At 38.7% G+C, this 22,864-nt stretch overlaps 1 protein-coding gene across 4 annotated transcripts in view; it reads left to right on the top strand.

The window, feature by feature from the left end:
* The window catches only part of ABCD3 (ATP binding cassette subfamily D member 3), a 95,268-nt gene that overhangs the window by 17,523 nt on the left and 54,881 nt on the right, over window positions 1-22,864 (top strand). Inside the window, exon 1 of one of the 4 annotated variants that reach the window (XM_030936374.1) lies at window positions 22,278-22,491. The exons of the other annotated variants lie outside the window; for them this stretch is intronic. Coding sequence (XP_030792234.1) covers window positions 22,427-22,491 — 65 coding nt within the window. The 5' untranslated portion in view covers window positions 22,278-22,426. Of the gene's footprint in view, window positions 1-22,277; window positions 22,492-22,864 lie in introns of those variants that run through there. 4 annotated transcript variants of the gene reach the window in all.

Raw genomic sequence — 22,864 nt, forward strand, 5'->3', positions numbered from 1 at the left:
GCTGATTGCATAATTTTTCTTCATCCTTTGTATTTCCTGTAAATTGGTAGTTGAATCTAAAACCTTGATCAAATTTAGGTTTTGCTTTGTGTTTTTGTTTTTTTTCCACCTCCTAGGAGTTAGTGTGGTATATTCACCATCAGGAGATATATAACACCAGGCATGATGGCTCTCACCTGTAATCCCAGCACTTTGGGAGGCCAAGGCAGGGGGATAATTTGAGCCCAGGAGTTTGAGACCAGTCTGGGCAACAATAGCAAGACCCTGTCTCTATAAAAAGTAAAAAACATTAGGCAAGTGTGGTGGCGCATGCCTGTAGTTCCAGCTACTGAGGTGGGATTGAGGCTGCAGTGAACCGTGATGGCACCATGCACTCCAGTCTGGGCAACAGAGCAAGATCCTGTCTTGAAAAAAAGAGAGTTATAGTGTCTAATTTTCTCTCTTTTTGTGATTTTTAGCAGCCACTGATGCTCGACACCTAGATCAGTGAATTTATTAAAGCTTGCAATATGGTGATATGTGAATTCTGTTATTTCTTCACTTATAAGGTAGACTGCTTCCACAGAAAGAAACCTTTTCTGCTATCTGGTTAGTAGTTGTACCTAGTGGTGCAGTTCAATTAGGAAAAGTTGGATATTAGCTTCTTTGTTTACCAATTATCAAAATAATATGTTAATTTCTTGTTACCTGAAAGTGACCAGTGAATTCTTGTCATTATGAACCTTTTGATTTAATTATTTGTGCTTTCATTACAGCTGTTGTCCTTATTTTTGCTCAATTGTCCCATCTTGGACCAATGGGAGCCTCTTTAAGCTGGCTCCTTAGTGCTTTTGACATGGCTTTAGTGATCTTTGATAGCTTTCATGCTGTCTGTAGTAAGAAGTTCTGGGTTCCTCTTAGACATTTCCTGACCCAAATCTAGAATCACATTTTTTTCATAAGAAGAGGTTGCTTCCTTTTGTTGGGAAGTGGTATTTCAAGATCACAACTGGAATTTAGGGATGCTTATTGCTACTAGATTGGCCATTGTTTCTAGGCTTTTCTTATGGACAGAGCCAGGATATGTATACTGACACTTCCAATCCATACACAAGATTTCACGATTTTTAAAATTTTCATCTTCTGTTTACATCTGTATCTCCTTGTATCCCATACTGATAATCCTGATTCTCAAAGACATAGTTGATGGTCAAATTAGAGTATCACGGAAATACTCAGTTGCATTATCCCCCTTTACAAACTCAGTGTTCTCCAAATAGTAATACAAATATTTCTACTGTTAATATGATTACTGAAAATAGTTAATTTTTTTTCACATATGCTCTTTACATTCTTCTTTATTTTTTGGTTGTACTGTATCTGTGTTGTCAGAGCATATTGACACAGGCATGCCTCATTTTATTGTGATTTACTTTTTTGTGCTTTGGAGGTAATGTGTTTTTTACAAATTGAAAGTTTGTGGCAACCCTACATTGAGCAAGTCTGTTGAAGCCATTTTTCCAACAGCATGTGCTCACTTCATATCCCTGTATCATATTATGGTAATTCTCGTGATATTTCAAACTTTATCATATCTGTTACCGTGATCTGTGATCGGGCATCTTTGTTGTTACTATTGTAATTGTTTTGTGGTGTCATGAAATGCAAAAGCTAGGTTTCTTGTGCCAGTTAGCCAGGTTGTGAATGCAAAGGAAAAGTTCTTAAAGGAAAACTGCTCCTTCAGTAAACACAAGAATGCTAAGAAACAGCCTTATTGCTAATAGGGAGAAAGTTTGAGTGGTCTGGATAGAAGATCAAACTAGTTGAAACATTCCCTTAAGCTAAAACCTAATCCAGAGCAAGACCCTTACTCTTTTCAGTTCTATGAAGACTGAGAGAGGTGAGGAAGCTGTAGAAGAAAAGTTTGAGATTAGCAGAGGTTGGTTCATGAGGTTTAAGGAAAGCAGCCATCTCTGTAATATAAAATTGCAAGGTGAAACAGCAAGTACTGATGTAGAAGCTGCAACAAGTTATCCAGAAGTTCTAGCTAAGATAATTGATAAAGGTGGGCGACACTAAACAACAGGTTTTCAGTGTAGACAAAACAGCTATCTATCGGAAGAAGATGCCACCTAGGACTTTCATAGCTAGAGAAGAGAAGTAAATGCCTTGCTTTAAAGAACAGTCTGACTCTTTTGTTAGGGGATAAAGCAGCAAGCAGTTTTAAGTTGAAGCCAATACTCATTTACCATAGTGAAGATCCTAGGGCCCTTAGGAATTCTAAATTTACTCTGCCCACATGTAAATGGAACAACAAAACCTGGATAGCAGCACATCTGTTTGCAGCATTGTTTATTGAATATTTTAATACCACTGTTGGGACCTACTGCTCTGAAAAAAGATTCCTTTCAAAATATTACTGCTCATTGTCAATGCACCTGGTCACCCAAGAGCTCTAGTGGAGATGTACAAGGAAATTAGTGTTGTTTTCATGACTGCTAATACAGCATCCTTTCTGTAGCCCATGGATTAAGGAGTAATTTTGACTTTCAAAGCCTATTATTTAAGAAATACATTTTGGAAGGCTGTAGTTTCCATAGATAGTTATCCCTGTGATGGATCTGGGTTAAATAAATAGAAAACCTTCTGGAAAGGATTCAGTATTCTAGGTGCCATTAAGAACATTTTTGATTCATAGAAGAAGGTCAAAATATCCACATTAATGGGATTGGGGTTCAGGATTTCAGTGGAGGAAGTAACTGATGTGATAGAAATAGCAAGAGAACTAGAAGTGGAATCTGAAGATACAACAGAATTGCTTCAATCTCATAATAAAACTTGAAAGGACGGCCGGGCGCGGTGGCTCACGCCTATAATCCTAGCACTTTGGGAGGCTGAGTGGGCAGATCATGAGGTCAGGAAATCGAGATGATCCTGGCCAACATGGTGAAGCCCCATCTCTACTAAAATACAAAAAAATTAGCTGGGCGTGGTGGCGTGCGCCTGTAGTCCCAGCTACTCAGGAGGCTGAGAGGGGAATCCTTTGAACCTGGGAGGCGGAGGTTGCAGTGAGCCGAGATCACACCATTGCACTGTAGCATGGCAACAGAGCAAGACTCTGTCTCAAAAAAAAAAAAACTTGAAAGGATGAAGAGCTGCCTCTTATGCATGAGCAAAGACAGTGATTTCTTCAGATAGAATCTACTCTTGGTGAAGATGATGCGAACATTGTTAAATGACAACAAAGGATTTACAATATTACGTAAACTTGGTTGATGTGACAAGATTTGAGAGGATTGATTGACTCCAATTTCGAAAGTTCTGTTGTGTAAAATGCCATCAAACAGCATAGTATGGCACAGAGAACTCTTTGTGAAAGGAGGAATCAATCACTATGGCAAACTTCAATGCTGTCTTATTTTAATACGTTGCCACAGCCACCCCAGCCTTCAGCAACCACTGCCCTGTTCATTCAGCAGCCATTAACGTGGAGGCAAGACCCTCAACCAGCAAAAGGATGAACATTTTTTAGCAATAAAGTATTTTAAAAACCAAGGTATGTCCATTGATTGTTTTTTAGATGTAATGCCATTGGATACTTGATAGACTACAGTATGGTGTAAACATAACTTTTGTATGCACTGGGAAACCAAAATGTTCACGTGACCCACTTTATTGCCATAGTAGCTTTATTGCAATAGTCTGGAACTGAATGCAGAGTGTCTCTGAGGGTACAGTACTATGTATTCTTTCCCTTTTAACTCTCATTTAGTCCTACTTCTGCAAGTAAATACATACTGAATGCTCACTACCTCTTTTTAGGTCACTGGCTTTATAGTCATTCTTGTCCGGAGCTTGTTCTGTAGTAAATTCCTCAGGAAGAGCTCATGGAACAATACTCCCTGAATTCTTTCATGTTGCAAACAGTTTGTCTGTGACCTTTGTACTTGAAGTTTTGTCTGGATGTAAAATCCTAGGTTCACATTTTCTCTTCTTGAATATCTTAAATGTGTTATTCTATCGTTTTCTGACGTTGAGGTTTGTTAACAAAGTTTGTAGCTAATCTCATTCATTTGCTTTCCCTTTTAAATGACTTGGTCTTTTGGGTATCCAAAGGATTTTTTTTTTTTTCCCCACATTTAAAAAAAATTCTAGGTTGGGCGCAGTGGCTCATACCTGTAATCCCTTCACTTTGGGAGGCTGAGGTGGGCAGATCAGTTGAGGTCAGGAGTTTGAGACCAGCCTGGCCAACATGGTGAAACCCTGTCTCTACTAAAAATACAAAAATTAGCCAAGTGTGGTGGCATGTGCACGTGATCTCAGCTGCTCAGGAGGCTGATACAGGAGAACGTGGGAGGCAGAGGTTGCAGTGAACTGATTGCGCCACTGCACTCCAGCCTGGGCAACAGAGCGAGAACCCAGGAGGTGGAGCTTGCAGTGAGCCGAGGTTGTGCCACTGCACTCCAGCCTGGGTGACAGAGCGAGACTCCATCTCAAAAAAAAAAAAAAAATTCTGTTTTGTTTGAATGTATGAAATTTTATATCTGTATATAATTTGTATATTTACTTTCATGTTTTATCTGTTGTGTTTATTTGCTCTTGTACTTTTTATGGTTTCATATCCAATTTTGAAATTATTTTTCTTTCTAAATTTCTAATTATTTTGTCACTACATTTGTAAATTTAAAAAATATTGTTTTATGCTGTGAGTGTGTGTCTAGCACTGGCTTCTTGTACTTCTTTTAGAGACAAGCTCTCACTGTGTTTCCCCGGTTGGAATGCAGTGGCTATTCACAGGGGCAATCATAGCTCCCTGCAGCCTTGAACTCCTGGCCTCAAGTGATTTTCTAGCCTCAAGCCTCCCAAGTAGCTGGGATTACAGGCACACACCACTGTGCCTGGCTAGCATTGCTTCTTAATTTCTTCTGGATTATTTTGATACCATAGTTTACAGTTTTTATATCTTGTAGGAATGTGTTTCTCACATGCTTTCATTGTCTGTAGGGATGTTATTTTTATTTTTGTATTTTTTCTTACAATGTTGTAAAAGATTTAACTTTGACACTATGCCATTGTTTGCTTTTCTTTTGTTGTCTGAAATTAGTTTTTTCAACTTTTAGAAGAGGAAGTTTGAGTTAGGATAACTTTTCTAATTTATGCTCTACAGCACCCTCTTCCCTGGTTTTCATGAAGTGTTTGAAAATACTGTTTACTATCTGAGATCCAGTCTAGGCTGTTTCTTTCTTTCACTTTGTTCCTGTGATCTCACATTATGTTCTATTCCTTGCAGTTTCTCTTCACAGGAGGCTCTGTTCTGAAAGGGAGCTTTAACTGTTCATGTTGAGTCTTCAAGGGTCCAGGCTGCTCCACCCCCAGTAGACCTTACGTTGAACTCCTTGCGCTTGCTTACAGTGCTGTTTGTTGGACGGTGTGGAACACCTCCCACTTTCAGCTGCTGCTCTCAAATTGGTGCTTTAAGCTTTCCAGTGAGTTCTTGTAGTGATGTAGGGATCTTCCCCAGGTGCATAAGATACCCTATTACTTCACTCTGCTACCTTTCAGGTCTTGTAGTTGTTGGTAGGTTGTTACCTCCTATTCATATTTTGGGATTTGTAGAAATACTTTGTCGTCTAGTTTTCTAGTTTTCTGTATGTGTTGTCCATGGATTTTGGGTTTTGCTATCCTAGTTGCTCAGTCAGGTTTTTTTCTTGGGAGTTGGAGGATGGGTTCAGGGAGCTTCAAAATAATCCCGTTCATCTCAAATCACTAGAATGAGGATAGAATTTTAAATAAATGCTAGTAGGATAATTGGTTAGCCATTGGAAACGCGATAAAATGAGATCTACATCTCATACCATACGTAAGGTTAAATCCATTGAAGTATACAAGTGCCGAAGAAAAACATGGGTGGATTCCTCTATAACCTGGGTGTAGGGAAAGCTTTTGTGTGACTCAAAAATCCAGATGCAACTAAAGAAAATTTTGATACATTTGACTATATAAAATTAAAAAGCTTCTGTGTGGTAAAAACCCACCATAACAAAAGACAAATGACAAACTTACAGAACATGTCTGTAATATATATCACAGATAAAGGGCTAATAAATATATAAATGATTCTTAAACATGTGATTACCTCACTTAAAATAAGAGAAATGCAAATTTAATCTATACTAAGATACTGTTTCACATATTACATTGGCAAAAACTTAAAAATGTAACAATGTACTTTATTGGTGGGGCTGTAAAGAAACTGGAACTCTCTTACAAGCCTGGTGGTAATGTAGAGGTACATCCTTTGTGGAGGGGAATTCGACTATAGCTAACAAAACTGCATACGCATTTGTGTATTGACTCAGCAGTCCCACTGAGGATACAGCTCTGAAAGTGTGCAAATACAGATGTGTAAGATTATTTATTGGAGCATTGCTTGTTGTTACAAACTATTGGAGACAACCTAAATGCCCATACATAAGAGGTGGTTGAATAAACTATGTTACTTACACACAATGGAGTGTTATAGAGCTGTGAAGAAAAATAAAAATGCTTTCTACGAACTGATAGAAAGTGATTTCTAGGAAACATTAAGTGAAAAGTACAAAAGACTATGTATGCTATCTTTTATGTAAGAAAGAAGGGAAAATCAAATAAAGATGTGATTTGCTCATTTTGTACAAAAAGAAACAAGATGGATAAATAAGGAAATTATGAAACTGGTTACTTAGAGGGTATGAATAAGAACAAGGTCAAAAGGAAGGGGTGGTTGAACAGGGTAAGAGGATATTTTTTGGGATAATCAGAGAAATTGGAATAAGGTCTGATTGGTTTTAGTATTCTATCCATGTTAATTTCATGATTTTGAGAATTGTACTGTAGTTATGTAAGAGAAAGTCTTTTTAGAATATAAACACTGAAGTATTTAGAAGTAACTTAATCTCAGATGGCTCAGGAAAAAGTGCATGTGTGTGTATATATAGAGAAAAGAAGAATAAAGCAGATTTGGTAGAACATTAGTTGGGAAATCTAGATGGAAGGCTTAGAGAATTCTGTGTATTATTCTAGCAGATTTTTGGTATGCTTGCGATCATATCAGAATTAAAAGTTTATTTTAAAAATACTGTGCAGGCCGGGCGCGGTGGCTCAAGCCTGTAATCCCAGCACTTTGGGAGGCCGAGACGGGCGGATCACGAGGTCAGGAGATCGAGACCATCCTGGCTAACACGGTGAAACCCCGTATCTACTAGAAATACAAAAACTAGCCGGGCGAGGTGGCGGGCGCCTGTAGTCCCAGCTACTCGGGAGGCTGAGGCAGGAGAATGGCGTAAACCCGGGAGGCGGAGCTTGCAGTGAGCTGAGATCTGGCCACTGCACTCCAGTCCGGGCGACAGAGCGAGACTCCGCCTCAAAAAAAAAAACAAAAAAAAAAAACAAAACAAAAAAAACAAAAAAAACTGTGCAATTGCTATAAGCCATTTTCCCAGAATTCCCTCTGTAAGATGACTTATGTGGCTCTTCTGCCTTTTTTCTAAAGAACTTCCATATTCTTGTGGAACACTATTTGATAGTTGCTGTGGAGGAACCCAATTTTATGAGTGTAGTGAATCTTATAAACAAGTTATGAAATATGCTTTAGTTATCAACTCTTGCATTGGTATTGTATATAATTTTTAAAATAGTCTTTACATTTAAAAAAGGGTTTAAATGTATTTAAGAGGTATAAGTGCAGATTTCTTACATGCATATATTACATAGTAGTGAAGTCTGGCCTTTTAGTGTACCCATCACCAGAATAGTGAACGTTCTACCCAATAGGTAATTTTTCAACCCTCACCCCGCCATCCTCCCACCTTTTGCAATCTGCAGTGTCTGTTATTCCACTCTGTATGTCTATGTGTACACATCGTTAAGCTCCCACTTATAAGTGAGAACATTTGATATTTGACTTTCTTGAAGTTATACATGGGATAATGGCCTCCAGTTCTGTCCATGTTGCTGTAAAAGACATGATTTCATTCTTTTTTGTAGCTGAGTAGTTTTCCATGCTATATAGGTACCACATTTTTCTTATCCAGTCTTCCATTGATGGGCACTTAGGTTGATTCCGTATCTTTACTATTGTGAATAGTGCTGTGGTAAACATACCAGTGCAGGTATCTTTTTTATATATTTGTTTCTTTCCCTTTTGGATATATACCCAATAGGGGGATTGCTGGATGGAATGGTAGTTCTATTTTTAGTTCTTTGAGAAATCACCATACTGTTTTCCATAAAGATGGTACTAATTTATATTCTCACCACAGTGTGTAAGCATTCCTTTTTCTCCACATCCTTGCCAACATCTGTTGTTTTTTGACTTTTTATTAATAGCCATTTTGACTAGTATAAGACGGTATCTCATTGTGGTTTTAGTTTGCATTTCTCTGATGATTAGTGATGTTGAGCATTTTTTCATGTTTTTGGCTCCTTGTATGTCTTCTTTTGAAAAATGTCTGTTCATGTTCTTTACCCACTGTTTAATAGGGTTACTTGTATTTTCTTGTTGAGCTGAGTTCCTTGTATATTCTGGATATTAGCCCTTTATTGGATGCATAGTTTGCAAATATTTTTTGCCATTCTGTAGGTTGTCTTTTGCTATGTAGAAGCTTTTTAGTTTAAGTCTCATTTGTCTGTTTTTGTTTTTGTTGTGCTTGGTTTTGAGACTTGGTTTTAAATTCTTTGCCTAGGCCAATGTCTAGAAGAGTCTTCTCTTGTTTTATAAACAAGTTATGAAATGTGCTTATCAGCTTCTGGTATTTGTGAAGTTTTAGGTCTTATGGTAAGGTCATTAATCCATCTTGAGTTAATTTTTGTATGTGGTGAGAGGTAGGGGTCCGGTTTCGTTCTTCTGCATATGGCTCTCGAATTTTCCCAGCACTGTTTATATTGAATGGGGTGTCCTTTCCCCAGTGCATATTTTTGTCGACTTTGTAGAAGATCAGTTGGTTGTAGGTATGTGGCTTTATTTCTGGGTTCTGTATTCTGTTTGTATAGAAATTTTAGAATTAGCATGTTGGGATTTTGGTGGAGATTGCTTCTGATATATAGATCACTTTCTAATATTGGTTATATTGCCCTCTTTTTTTTGGATCAGTCTTGCCATGAGCTTATAAAATGTGTTAATTTTTCCAAAAATTAAACTTTTAGTGTAGTTTTCTCTCTACACTACACTTCTTTCTTTCTTTTTATTTCATTATTTTTTGCTTCTATCTGTATTTTTATATTTTTCGGCTGGGCGCGGAGGCTCACACCTGTAATCCCAGCACTTTGGGAGGCCGAGGCGGGCAGACCATGAGCTCAAGAAATCAAAACTATCCTGGCCAACATGGTGAAACCTTGTCTCTACTAAAAATACAAAAATTAGCTGGGCATGGTGGTGCGCATCTGTAGTCTGAGCTACTTGGGAGGCTGAGGCAGGAGAATTGCTTGAACCTGGGAGGCGGAGGTTGCAGTGAGCCAAGATCATGCCACTGTGCTCCAGCCTGGGTGGCAGAGTGAGACTCCATCTCAAAAAAAAAAAAAAGGAGTCCCACTATGTTGCCCAGACTGGTCTCAAACTACTGGACTCAAGCAGTTCTCCTGCCTTGGCCTTCTAAAGTGCTGTGATTACAGGTGTGAGCCACTGCACCTGACCATTTTCATTTATTTTAAATTATTTTAGACACTGGACAACATGCTGAACCTTCTTTTTTAATAAATGCATTTAAGGTTGTAAAGTTCTTTGTGAACACTGCTTTAGTTGGAGTCTGCAGGTTTTTCGTTATATAAACCTTTAAATTTGGTAAGTCTGTTGTTACATATATTATTCATTTCTAAATATTTTCTGATTTCTTTGACCCAGGACTTTTTACCACCCCAAAGTTCAGTGTTTTCAACGATTATCTTTTACCTTCAATTCTGTGGGTGGCTGGGCAGTTCCTCTGCTGGTTTTGTCTAGGTTCACTTGTAAGACTGTTGATTTCTTTTTTCCATTATTTCATTTTTTATTGGGAACAGGCCCCCAAATCTGGCCATAAACTGGTCCCAAAACTGGCCATAAACAAAATCTCTGCAGCACTATGACATGTTCGTGGTGGCCATGATGCCCACATTGAAGGTTGTGGGTTTACTGGAATGAGGGCAAGGAACACCTGGCCCACCCAGGGCAGAAAACTGCTTAAGGCATTCTTAAACCCCAAACAATAGCATAAGCCATCTGTGCCTTAAGGACATGTTCCTGCTGCAGGTAACTAGCCAGACCCATCCCTTTTTTTGGCCCATCCCTTTATTTCCTGTAAGAAATGCTTTTAGTTAATCTGTAATCTATAGAAACAATGCTTATCACTGGCTTGCTGTCAGTAAATGTGTGGGTAAATCTCTGTTTGGGGCTCAGCTCTGAAGGCTGTGAGACCCCTGATTTCCCACTCCACACCCTATATTTCTGTGTGTGTGTCTTTAATTCCTCTAGTGCTGCTGGGTTTGGGTCTCCACAACCGAGCTGGTCTCAGCAAGTGGCGCCCATACTTGGGGCTCGAACCCAGGTTGAAGGGTCACTGAGCAACAGTTGGAGAACGTGGAACTAAGCTGGAGGACATCCGAGTACTCTTAAGCAATCCCGTGGTAAGAATGGGAGCTCGGAAGCATCAGGGTAACATTGGGACAAGTGTGGGCTCTGGTTTGTTCCACCTTGGAACCTTTTCACACTAATGAGGAGGAGGAAGGAGAGTATAACGAAGTAACAGAGCAGGTCTGTTTGCCAGCTAAAGCTAAAGCGGCAAAGGAGGAAGAGGTTCATTCCTACCCTTCTGCACCCCCTCCTTATTTTGAAGAAAAAGAGTGGCCTTACCCTCCAGATCTTTCTTTTCCAGAGGACACTGGGTGAAAAGTAGTTGCCCCAGTGACTGTTTGAGCAGCGCCTCGAGCGACTGCTCTCGGTTCCATTCAGGCAGGAATTCAGCAAGCTAGAAGAGAGGGTGATTTAGAGGCTTGGCAGTTGTCTGTTAGAATACACACCCCAGATCAACAGGGAAATATTCTAGCTACATTTGAGCTTTTTCCTTTTAAATTACTCAAAGCATTTAAACAAGCTAGTAATCAATATGGACCAGGTTCTCCTTTTGTAATGGGACTGTTAAAGAATGTTGCTGTTTCCAGTTGGATGATTCCTACTGACTGGGACGCTCTTACTCAAGCTTGTCTAAGTCCTGCTCATCTCTTACAATTTAAAACTTGGTAGGCAAATTAAGCTTCCATTCAGGCTGCTCACAACACCCAGGCCCAACCTCAAATTAATATAACTGCAGACCAACTTTTGGGGGTCGGAGGCTGGGCTGGTTTAGATGCATAAGTGGTTATGCAGGATGATGCCATAGAGCAGCTTAGAGGGGTGTGCATTAGAGCTTGGGAAAAAATCACTTCAGGTGGAGAACAATACCCTTTAGTGCTGTAAAACAGAGACCAAAAGAACCGTACATGGATTTTATAGCTTGGTTACAGGAGTCTCTTAAAAAGGTGATTGCAGATTCAGCTGCTCAGGATCTAGTGTTGTGATTGTTAGCTTTCGGCAATGCTAATTCCGAGTGCCAGTCTGCTCTGCGACCTATTAGAGGGAAAGCACATTTAGTTGATTATATCAAGGCCTGTGACGGTATTGGAGGTAATCTGCATAAGGCTACTCTGCTAGCCCGGGAAATGGCAGGACTGAGAGTGGGTCAAAGGAAATACTCTGTTTCCTGGAGCTTGTTTTAACTGTGGGAAGCATGGTCATACTAAAAAAGAATGTAGAAAAAGAGTCAGGCCACCAGATAGGGGAGAAAAGAAAATTGCTGAGCCTGAAATATGTACAAAATGTAAAAAAGGAAAACATTGGGCTAATCAGTGTCACTCTAAGTTTGATAAAGATGGGAACCCGATTTTGGGAAACGCCATGAGGGCCCGTCGTGGGCCCCATTCCAAATGGGGGCATTTCTGGCTCAAGCCATTCCCTCACCCTTGTACAATGTCTGTCCCCTGCCACAGCTGGTAGTGCCACAGTAGATTTATGCTGCACAAAAGCTGTGAGCCTTCTGCCTGGGGAACCCCGGCAAAAGGTCCCAACAGGAGTCTGTGGACCCTTGCCAGCTTGGACGGATAGGATTGCTTCTAGGAAGGTCTAGTTTAAATGTAAAAGGAGTGCAAATACATACAGGAGTCATTGATTCAGATTACAATGGGGAAATTCAAATTGTTATATCTACTTCTGTTCCCTGGAAAGCAGAGCCAGGAGAGCGTGTAGCGCAGCTCCTGATTGTGCCGTATGTGGAAATGGGGACAAGTGAAGTTAAACGAACAGGAGGATTTGGAAGCACAAATAAACAAGGCAAAGCCGCTTATTGAGTGAAACAATTACTGATAAATGTCCTACCTGTGAAATAACTATTCAGGGAAAGAAATTTAAAGGTTTGGTAGCTACAGGAGCAGACATTTCAATCATTTCTCTACAGCACTGGCCGTCTGTGTGGCCAATTCAACCCGCTCAATTTAACATAGTTGGAGTTGGTAAAGCCCTTGGAGTATATCAAAGTAGTTATATTTTGCATTGTGAAGGGCCCGATGGACAACCTGAGACTATTCAACCAATTATAACTTCTGTACCTGTAAATCTATGGGGAAGAGATTTATTACAACAATGGGGAGCACAAGTTCTAATTCCAGAGCAGTTATACAGCCCTCAAAGTCAACGTATGATGGATGAAATCAGGTATGTCCCTGGTATGGGACTAGGAAAAATTTGCAAGATTTGAAGGAACCTCTTTAAGTGGAAAGACAAAGTTCCCATGAAGGTTTAGGATATCATTTTTGATGGCAGCCATTGTTAAGTTTTCAGAATGTATACCTTTAAGATGGTTAACAGATAAGCCAATTTGGATAGAACAATGGCCACTAAGTCAAAAGAAACTGGAAGCTTTAGAGGACTTCGTTAATGAACAGTTAGAAAAAGGACACATAACTCCAACATTTTCCCCTTGGAATTCTCCAGTTTTCATAATTAAGGAAAAAAATCAGGTAAATGGAGAATGTTAACTGATTTAAGAGCCATTAATTCAGTTATACAACCTATGGGAGCATTGCAGCCAGGATTGCCTTCTCCTGCTATGATTCCAAAAAATTGGCCTTTAATAGTCATAGATTTAAAAGACTGTTTCTTTACTCTCCCCTTAGCTGAGCAGGACTGTGAATGGTTTGCATTTACAATTCCTGCAGTAAACAACCTGCAGCCTGCTAAGCGTTTTCATTGGAAAGTGTTGCCACAAGACATGTTAAACAGTCCAACAATTTGCCAGACTTATGTAGGGCAAGCAATAGAACCTACTGGTAAAAAATTTTCACAGTGTGACATTATTCATTATGTGGACAATATACTTTGTGCTGCCCGTACTCGAGAAGTATTACTCCAATGTTATGATCACTTGCAAAGTTCAGTTTCTGGCACTGGTTTCATTATGCTTCTGGCAAAATTCAGACTACTACTCCTTGGGGACCTTAGTAAATGACATTACCATTGTGCCACAGAAAGTAGCCATATGTAGGGATCAATTGAAAACATTAAATGACTTGCAAAAATTACTAGGGGACGTTAATTGGATACGACCTGCTCTAGGCATTCCTACCTATGCCATGAGTAATCTATTTTCTATCCTTTGAGGAGATCCTAGTCTCACTAGCCCTCGGCAATTAACAAAAGAAGCTGAGGCAGAGCTGCAGCTAGTCGAAAAGCAAGTCCATAAAACTCAAATAAATAGAATAGATCCAGAGAAGACTCTAGATTTGCTAATTTTTCCAACTCAGCATTCACCTACTGGTGTTACTGTCCAAGAGCAGGACTTAGTAGAGTGGCTTTTTCTTCCACATGCTAATTCACGGACTCTAACTCCTTATTTGGATCAAATCACTACTATGATAGGAAATGGGAGAACTTGGATTATTAAATTACATGGATATGATCCTGGAAAAATTATCATCCCTCTCACGAAGGCACAAATACAGCAAGCTTTTATAAATGGGCTTTATAAATGATCATCAAGAATACACACAAAGTCAGCTAATGGGCAAACCCATTTAGCTGACTGTGTGTATTCTTGATGATCATTTTCCTAAAACAAAACTGTTTCAATTTTTGAAATGAACTAATTGGATCCTCCCTAGAATAACTAAATTTAAACCAATTGAAGGTGCTAAGAATGTTTTTACAGATGAGTCTAGTAATGGTAAAGCTTCTTATTCTGGATCAAAAGGTAAAGTTTTCCAGATGCCTTGTACTTCAGCTCAAAAAGCGGAGCTTATAGCTGTAATTGAGATATTGACTGCTTTTAATATGCCTATTAATGGGATTTTTGATTCTGCATATGTGGTTCATTCCACACAATTAATTGAAAATGCTCAGTTATGATTTTTTCTGCCCATGTTAAACGTCACCTTTTGCAGTGTTTTGCGGTGATGGACATTCCAGCTTCTATTAAAACAGATAATGTACCAGGCTATACTAGCCAAGCTCTAGCTACATTTTTCTCTATATGGAATATTAAACACATCACTGGTATCCCGTATAATTCTCAAGGACAAGCCATAGTGAAAAGAATGAATCTCCCAGAAACAGCAGTTGCAAAAGCAGAGGGGGCGGTAAACAGGGACTGTGGGACAATCCATATAAAATTGAATCTAGCATTATTAACTTTAAATTTTTTTAGTCTGCCTAAAGGCTAGGTGCTATGAGCAGCCGAACAGCATCTACAGAAATCAGCTGCAAAGACAGAAGCAGAACAACTGGTTTGGTGGAGAGAGCTGATAACAAAAAGTTGGGAAATAGGTAAAATAATAACTTGGGGTAGAGGTTATGCTTGTGTTTCTCCAGGACCGAATGAACAGCCGATTCAGATACCATCAAGCCACTTGAATCCTTATCGTGAGCCAGATGCTGAGAGAGATTCCGGGAGGATCCTAAGGACCCCCCAGTTGCAGCCATGTTGAGACTGATGCTGAGGAGGACCCCAACTGTCATGAGCAGCACCTGTCAAACACAGCCATCTACTTGGGGACAGATCAAGAGGCTGTCACAGATGGCAGAAGAAAACCTAAGGAAAGCAGGACAACCAGTTACAATGAGTTATTTAATGGTAGCCATGATAGTGGTGATCACCATTGCTGCGAGTATTCCTTCAACAAGGGCTGACACAGAGAACAATTATACTTATTGGGCATATTTATCAGTCTTGGCTGGCAGTAATGCCAGGATGTAATCGCTCTGTGACACAGTTACACATACTTTCTGATCTCAGTATTTACCATAATGAATCTGCTCCTATAATTGAGGCATACCACCCTCAAAAACCTATTTGTAAACAAAATTGAACCTGGCCAGAAAAAATGAACGAACAGGCAGAGGTGCTGCACAGTGATTCCTATGGAATCATTATTGATTGGTCCCTTAAGGGGATGTTCAGCTTGAATTGCACCTCTCAGTCTGTGTGCCACAGCCACACTATGTTCAACTGGTCTGAACAAAATGGTCAGATGGTAGAAATGGTAAGAAGTATGGCAAGAGTTCCTATTATCTGGAAACATGGCAGTATAGTGGCACCTCAACCTCAAATGATATGGCCCACTGTAGGAGCTAAACATAAGGATTTGTGGAAACTATTAATGGCTCTGAATAAGATGAAAATTTGGGAAGGAATAAAAAAGCATCTAGAAGGACACTCTACAAACTTGTCTTTGGATATTGCAAAATTAAAAGAACAAATATTTAAAGCATCCCAGGCACACCTGACCTTAATGCTAGGAACTGGAGTATTTAAAGGAGCTGCAGGCAGATTAGCAGCTAGTAGCCCATTAAAATGGATAAAAACACTTGGAAGCTCTGTGATTTCAACCATGATTGTGCTTTTAATCTGTGTTGTCTTTGTATAGTCTGCAGATACTGATCCCGACTCCTGCAAGAAGTAACTCACCATGACAAAGCTGCCTTTGCTTTTATCACTTTGCAGAACAAATAAGGGGGACATGTTGGGAACAGCCCCCCTCCCCCCGCAATATCTGGCCATAAACTGGCCCCAAAACTGGCCATAAACAAAATCTCTGCAGCACTGTAATATGTTCATGATGGCCATGATGCCCATGCTGAAGGTTGTGGGTTTACCAGAATGAGGGCAAGGAACACCTGGCCCACCCAGGGCAGAAAACCCCTTAAGGCATTCTTAAACCACAAACAATAGTGTGAGCGATCTGTGCCTTAAGGACATGCTCCTGCTGCAGATAACTAGCCAGATCCCATCTCTTTGTTTTGGCCCATCCCTTTATTTCCTGTAAGAAATGCTTTTAGTTAATTTATAATCTGTGGAAACAATGCTTATCACTGGCTTGCTGTCAATAAATATGTGGGTAAATCTCTGTTTGGGGCTGTCAGCTCTGAAGACTGTGAGACCCCTGATTTCCCATTCCACACCCTATATTTCTGTGTGTGTGCCTTTAATTCCTCTAGTGCCACTGGGTTAGGGTCTCCACGACTGAGCTAATCTCGGCAATTTTTACCCCTTCTAGTAGTTTTCTATTAGTTGTTCTCTCTCTTTTTTCTTTTACAAGTTACCCTAGAATTTTTAACATGGGTTTCACTTTTTTTCAAGTCTAAACATTAATCAGTAATACTTTATCATCCTCCCAGATAGTAAAAATACTTTAGAACACTGCCTTCATTGACTTTTAATTTATGTGCATTTGTTGTAGTGTAACTTTTTCTTAGCCATGTGAAATCTCTTAAACCTATTGATTATATATTTAATTTCAATTGTATATTTTATTTTTTGAAATTTCATTTGGTTTTCTCAGATCAGTGTTACTTTTTGGTGGGTATCTTCTTGGTAGGTATCTACTTCTTGGTACCTACTTCTTGGTAGTTATGTTAAAATTTTTTCTGTGTGTATTTACAAAAATACAGTCTACATTGTTTTATAGGATGAGTCTGGAAATGCCAACTGAAATTTTGGGTTTGTTTTTGTTTTCTACAATTTCTGCTAGTCCTTGGTTATGGAGTCTAATTTCCTTAGTGCTTGGATTATTTTTTATTATGGTCTGGACATTTTATTTAAAATTACTTCTCAGAATAATTTTGAGGCTTATAATAAACATACTTTCCTTTTAAGAGCAAAGTCTGCTTCTTTACCTAGGAGCATTGTCAGTCAGGGAACGATTTAAACCAAGTTTCTTGAGAACACAGTCTAAATTTTTTAGTATAGCATCTTAATAAACAAAAACAACACTCAACGTTTCCGATTTTATATTGGTTTCCCAAAGGATTTATAACACTGTATTTCCAAATCATTGTCATGTTAATGTCTTCCAGATCAACAGCTCTGCTCATGAACTTCAAATCTAAGCATTTTTAAAAATTGTCTTCTGAATATTTCCATATACTTAGCTTACTGGAATGTGAAATCAACATGTTTACAATGAATCCAATTACTGTTTCTCTGAATGCTTATTTTACTGTTATTCTTTATTGTAGTCAGTGAAATCACTGTCCTCCAGTCATCCAGGGTGGAAACTGCCTTTGATACTTGGAGAAAAATACTTCACCTTTTGAGATACCAGTTTGGAGTTGATGGCTGCTAATACTTCCTCTGACTTTAAGTTTGTGGTCTTCTCTCCCTCTCATTTCCATATGCAGTTAATCAGTTCTTTTGCTTATGGTGTTGCCTTATTGTAGAACATAATATCATTCTTTTAATCATCTCATCCTATATCCTATTTTTTAAGTCTAAGTTTAGATTCCACATCATTTCTGGAGTAAAGTTTTCACTTTTTCTCCCCCTTGGGTTAACATTAGTTGCTCTTGCCTTTCATAGCACCTTGTTTAGACCATAATACTTAACTTTCTCTGATATGATAGTTGCTTATCTGTATTTTTCTCTAGCTGGATTATGAAATCCTTGAGGGCAAGTACTTTACCTGTTAATCTTTAAGTCACTTATAATATACCGGGAGAGCTTGTGGTTTGTAGTAGGGTATTGATAAGTTTGTAGAGTTTCCACTTTCATATTTTCATTTTGCAATTCTGTTTCCTTAATTATTCTAAATTAGTGTTTCTTAAAGTAAAAGGCAATTTTCTTTATATTTGGCTAAATCTTAAGTTAAAGACCCTGTATAATTCATTCCTGCCTACTTCTGCTCATTTCTAACCTTTCTTATCTTCACTCTATATTCTGCATATTTGTTGGCTTCCTATCTTCTGTTTCGCTTCTTTTCACCGTGATAGTGCTTCTTAGTCTGTAATTCTAGTAGATCAAAAACATCAACGTTTAACATAATCAGCCTATGACATGGCTTTAACTACTTTTGAGCATTTTCAGTACTGAATCAATATGTGGTGTCTTTTTAAACACTTAAGCTGTCAGTGAAAGTAATATGTGTCCAAGTAGGGGTCTTTTAGTGTGAAGTTGTGATTATATTCAAAATTAGATAAGTTATTTAGAAATATTTTATGTACTAGAATTAATAGAGATATGACAATTACCTTTTTTGTTGTTGTTTTTTAAAAGAAGTAGATTCAAATGTAGCTGAACATCTGAGCATTTATTTTGAAATGGTACCTTAAAACAATTGTCTTAGCCAGTGGGTGTTGTGAGGATGTGTATCCTTCTACTCCTAAGATTGCTCGTCATAGGCAGCTGCTCTGTGGTTAACTTGGTCCGGTTGGTTTACTGTCTTGGCCCTGGCAGGTTTCCCAGTTTCATACCTGGTCACTTAGATCTTTTTGCTTTGTTGATAAAATCCAGAAGTCTTGGCCTGACTCAACTAAAAATCTTCCTTTAAAAAATATTTGTGAAAGGAAATTTACTGACATACTAAGTGAAAAGTTTAGAAGGCAAAACAAGATAGAAGTACCTACTATGTATCAGACATAGTCTTAGGCCTGAGTAGAGATGAATAAGACATGGCCCCTGCTCTCAAGAAGCTGATGAGGGGAGAGGTATGATGTACAGATTGCCTAGGGAACACAGAGGGTGTACCTAATACACACTGTGTGAGAGTAGAGAATAGACAGGAAGGTTTCTTAGACAAGGTCACCATGTAATTTATTATCCTAACTGATACAGTTTTGAGACTGAAAGAGTATAATTAATTATTATATCAGGACAACAGGTGTAAACAAGGACCATTCTGGGCAAACTTAATACACATGACCACTCCATTCCAAGAAAATAGGTGCTGAATTTTAAAGAGAAGTAGTAATCAAATAGGTTGATTGATGAAGAGTCCTTTAAAGCAGAAGAAATAGTATGTGAGGAAATAGTGGGGTGAGAGTGAGCACAGTATTAGGTTGAAGCATGTGCAGTTGCCATTTTATAAGTGAGAAATGGTCAAATAATTGCAGGTTCTCATAGTTTAAGCTGATAGATGAAGGTAACTTGAGCACAGAGTGTTTGTGCCTAGTGGCAGGAGATGAACCTGAAAAGAAGGCAGGAGCCAGATTGTGAAGTTCTTTGAGTACCATTTTATGGAATTTGGATTTTATTCTGAAAGTCATTATGTGCATGTTTATTTTTAAATTTTAATTATAAGGTATTCATTTAGTTTTTGAATAGGCAATACATTCTCATGGTCTGAAATTAAAAAAAAAATCTGTTGGTTTAAGTGGGAATAGTTTGTGGTTTTCTTCATTTAATTTTTGTTAGATTTTGGTGTCAATGGTTTTTTGTTTGTTTGTTTGTTTGTTTTTGGAGACAGAGCCTTGCTGTGTTGCCCTAGCTGGAGTGCAGTGGCAGAATCTCAGCTCACCACAACCTCCACTTCCCAGGTTCAAGTGATTCTCATGCCTCAGCCTCCCAAGTAGCTGGGACTACAGGCATACGCCAGCACGCCCAGCTAAGTTTTGTATTTTTAATAGAGACAGGGTTTCACCATGTTGGCCAGGCTGTTCTTGAACTCCTGGCCTCAAGTGATCCACCTGCCTCGGCCTTCCAAAGCGCTGGGATCCACCCACCTGGACTTCCAAAGTGCTTGACCTTCCAAAGTGCAGGTGTGAGCCTGCCCGAGTTTGGTTGTCAGTGTTTTACTTGCAGCAAAAATAATGTGGAAGCTTCTTTTATCTGTGTCCTAAAACAATTAAAGCCCTGGAATTATCTGTCCACTGGGGGTTTGTTAGCATTCCCCAGTAAATTGTTTGGGTTTGGTTCTTTTTTGGGGGAATGGAAGGGTAGGAGGTAGGCAGCTCTCAGACAACTTTATAATTTCAGTTTTTCAGTCTGCTTAGTTTTCTCTTCTTTCTGCTAGGTTTGGAAAATTATATTTTTCTAGAAAATTACCCATTTCATTCAGGCTTTCAAAATTCTTTACATAGGGTTGAGATAAGAGGTCTTTTACCTTTTTTTTTTTTCAAATTTTATCTATGTTCATGCTTTTTTTTTATTTTTTGTGTTTTTATACTCTTTTTAAAATTAGATTGTCTCATGATTTATTTTCTAAAGAATTAACTCTTGAATTTTAATGTATTAGTATTTTGTTTTCTAACTCATTAGATTCTGCTTGGGTGGTTTTAAATTTCTTCTGCTTTTTTTTGTTCTTTGTAAACTTTTGGTTGGATGCTTATGTTATTAACTTTTTTTTTCATTTTTTATTGAAATAAATAAGGTTCTGAGCATTGCTCTAGGTGAATGCCACAGGATATATATTTTATATAGATGTATGTGGTCTATACATATATATATGGCTGTGCATATATATATGTACTTGTGTATATATATTCAGTATGTATATACATATGCACATATTTGATGTGGTTATGGAAATAAATTGAAAGAGGACAGAAACGAATGATAAGGAACTCAGAAAACAAGTGAGAATATTGTAATAGTTCACATGAGAAATTTTGATGGCCCGAATTGAAATCATAGCAGTAGAAATGGAAAGAAGAGCATAGAGAGAGATTGGAAATGAAGTGTATGAGAAAGGGAAAATAAATATCTGAGAATAACTCACAGCTTTGTGGTTTGGGTAGCTGGTAGATAAAGGTGTGTTCACTGATTTAGGGCTTATGTTCAGTATGGAATAATGGAAGAATAGATTTGGGGTGGAAAGGTGAGTTCAGATATAGACATGTTTGCATTAAATCCAGGTACAGATACCTTATTAAAAATCAGATATTCAAGTCAGGAGCTGAAGAAAGAGGAGGAAGCTAGAGATTTTGAGGGAGGGGGTCAGAGAAAGGGTAGAAAGCTGATTTTGTGGTTTGACTGAGGTGTTATAGGATAGTATCTCTATGACCTAGAGATAATAGGTCTAAAGATGTGTTACTCAGGGTCTAAATTCTTATAGAACTTTCTTCTTTTTTTTTTTAAGATGAAGTCTTGGTCTGTCACCCTAGCTGGAGTGCAGTGGCGTGATCTTGGCCCACTGCAGCCTCCGCCTCCAGGGTTCAAGCCATTCTTCTTCCTCAGCCTCCCGAGTAACTGGGATTGCAGATGTACACCACCACGCCTGGCTAATTTTTGTGTTTTTAGTAGAGACAGGGTTTTACCATATTGGCCAGGCTGGTCTCGAACTCCTGACCTCAAGTGATCCGCTAGCCTCGGCCTCCCAAAAGTGCTGGGATTACAGGTGTGAGCCACCACACTCGGCCTAGAACTTTCTTTATAGAACCAATTTTCGTTTTGATGATAAAAATAAATGAATATAGGCATATTCTGGGTTGTCTGAATGACTATCATGCTACACAGATTTTGGTGCCAGTATTGTGTTTAAATGCTTGCTAAGTGATCATCTAGAGCCCGCATGTCTGATAAACCTGTTGTATTGGAACGTAGATCAGGCTAAGTGTATTAATGTAAAATCAAGAAAATCAACTTCAACTTCTGTACTCATGCTGAATTATTTTGCCATTAAAAATTTCTTTTATAGTGATAATTACAGGTGAAAGGTATTTTCATAGAACTTCCAGAGAAACAAATCTTATAAAGAAGTTTGAAGCTTTTAAGAAACTTACAAAGGAATTTTTTCTTTTTTTCTTGATACCGAGTTTTGCTCTTGTTGCCCAGGCTGGAGTGCAATGGCACGATCTTGGCTCACCGCAACCTCCGCCTCCTGGGTTCAAGCGATTCTTCTGCCTCAGCCTCCCGAGTAGCTGGGATTACAGGCATGCACCACCACGTCCGGCTAATTTTGTATTTTTAGTAGAGACAAGCTTTCACCCTGTTGGTCAGGCTAGTTTCAAACTCCCGACCTCAAGTGATCCTCCCGCCTCAGCCTCCCAAACTGCTGGGATTACAGGTGTGAGCCACTGCACCTGGCCAAGAAATTTTAATTGTCACAGACTGATTAAAGAAAATAGGACTTATGTAGATTATGTGTTCAGGCCAATTGAAGCTTTATAAGATGTCATGGTTCCCTCTGAACAAAGTGTTTCATGGAAACTTGGAGAGACAAAAGTGATGAAATGATGGGAAAGCTGACTGACCATGTGACTCACTGGTAGGTGTGTGTGTGTACATGTATATATGTATTTTTGTGAGCATCGCACTGCATGAATCTCCACTTATCTCTAAATATCAACTTATAACATTTATTAGTAGTAAGCAGTGTGGCATTTTTATTGAATATTTTTTTACTTTTATGTTGATATACATACATATACATTGTGAAATGATTACTATTATCAAGCTATATTCACCATCCTGTACATTAGATCTCCAGAACTTTCTCATCTTGCGTGACTGAACTTTGTGCCTTTTGACCAACTTTTCCCCATTTCCCCCAACCCCTGAGCCCCTGGCAACCACCATTCTACCCTCTGCTTCTATGAGTTTGACTTTTTTAGATTCCACACGTAAGTGAGATCATGCAG

The sequence above is a fragment of the Rhinopithecus roxellana genome, chromosome 8, assembly GCF_007565055.1.
Source record: "Rhinopithecus roxellana isolate Shanxi Qingling chromosome 8, ASM756505v1, whole genome shotgun sequence".
In the NCBI taxonomy this organism is placed as follows: Eukaryota; Metazoa; Chordata; class Mammalia; order Primates; family Cercopithecidae; genus Rhinopithecus; species Rhinopithecus roxellana.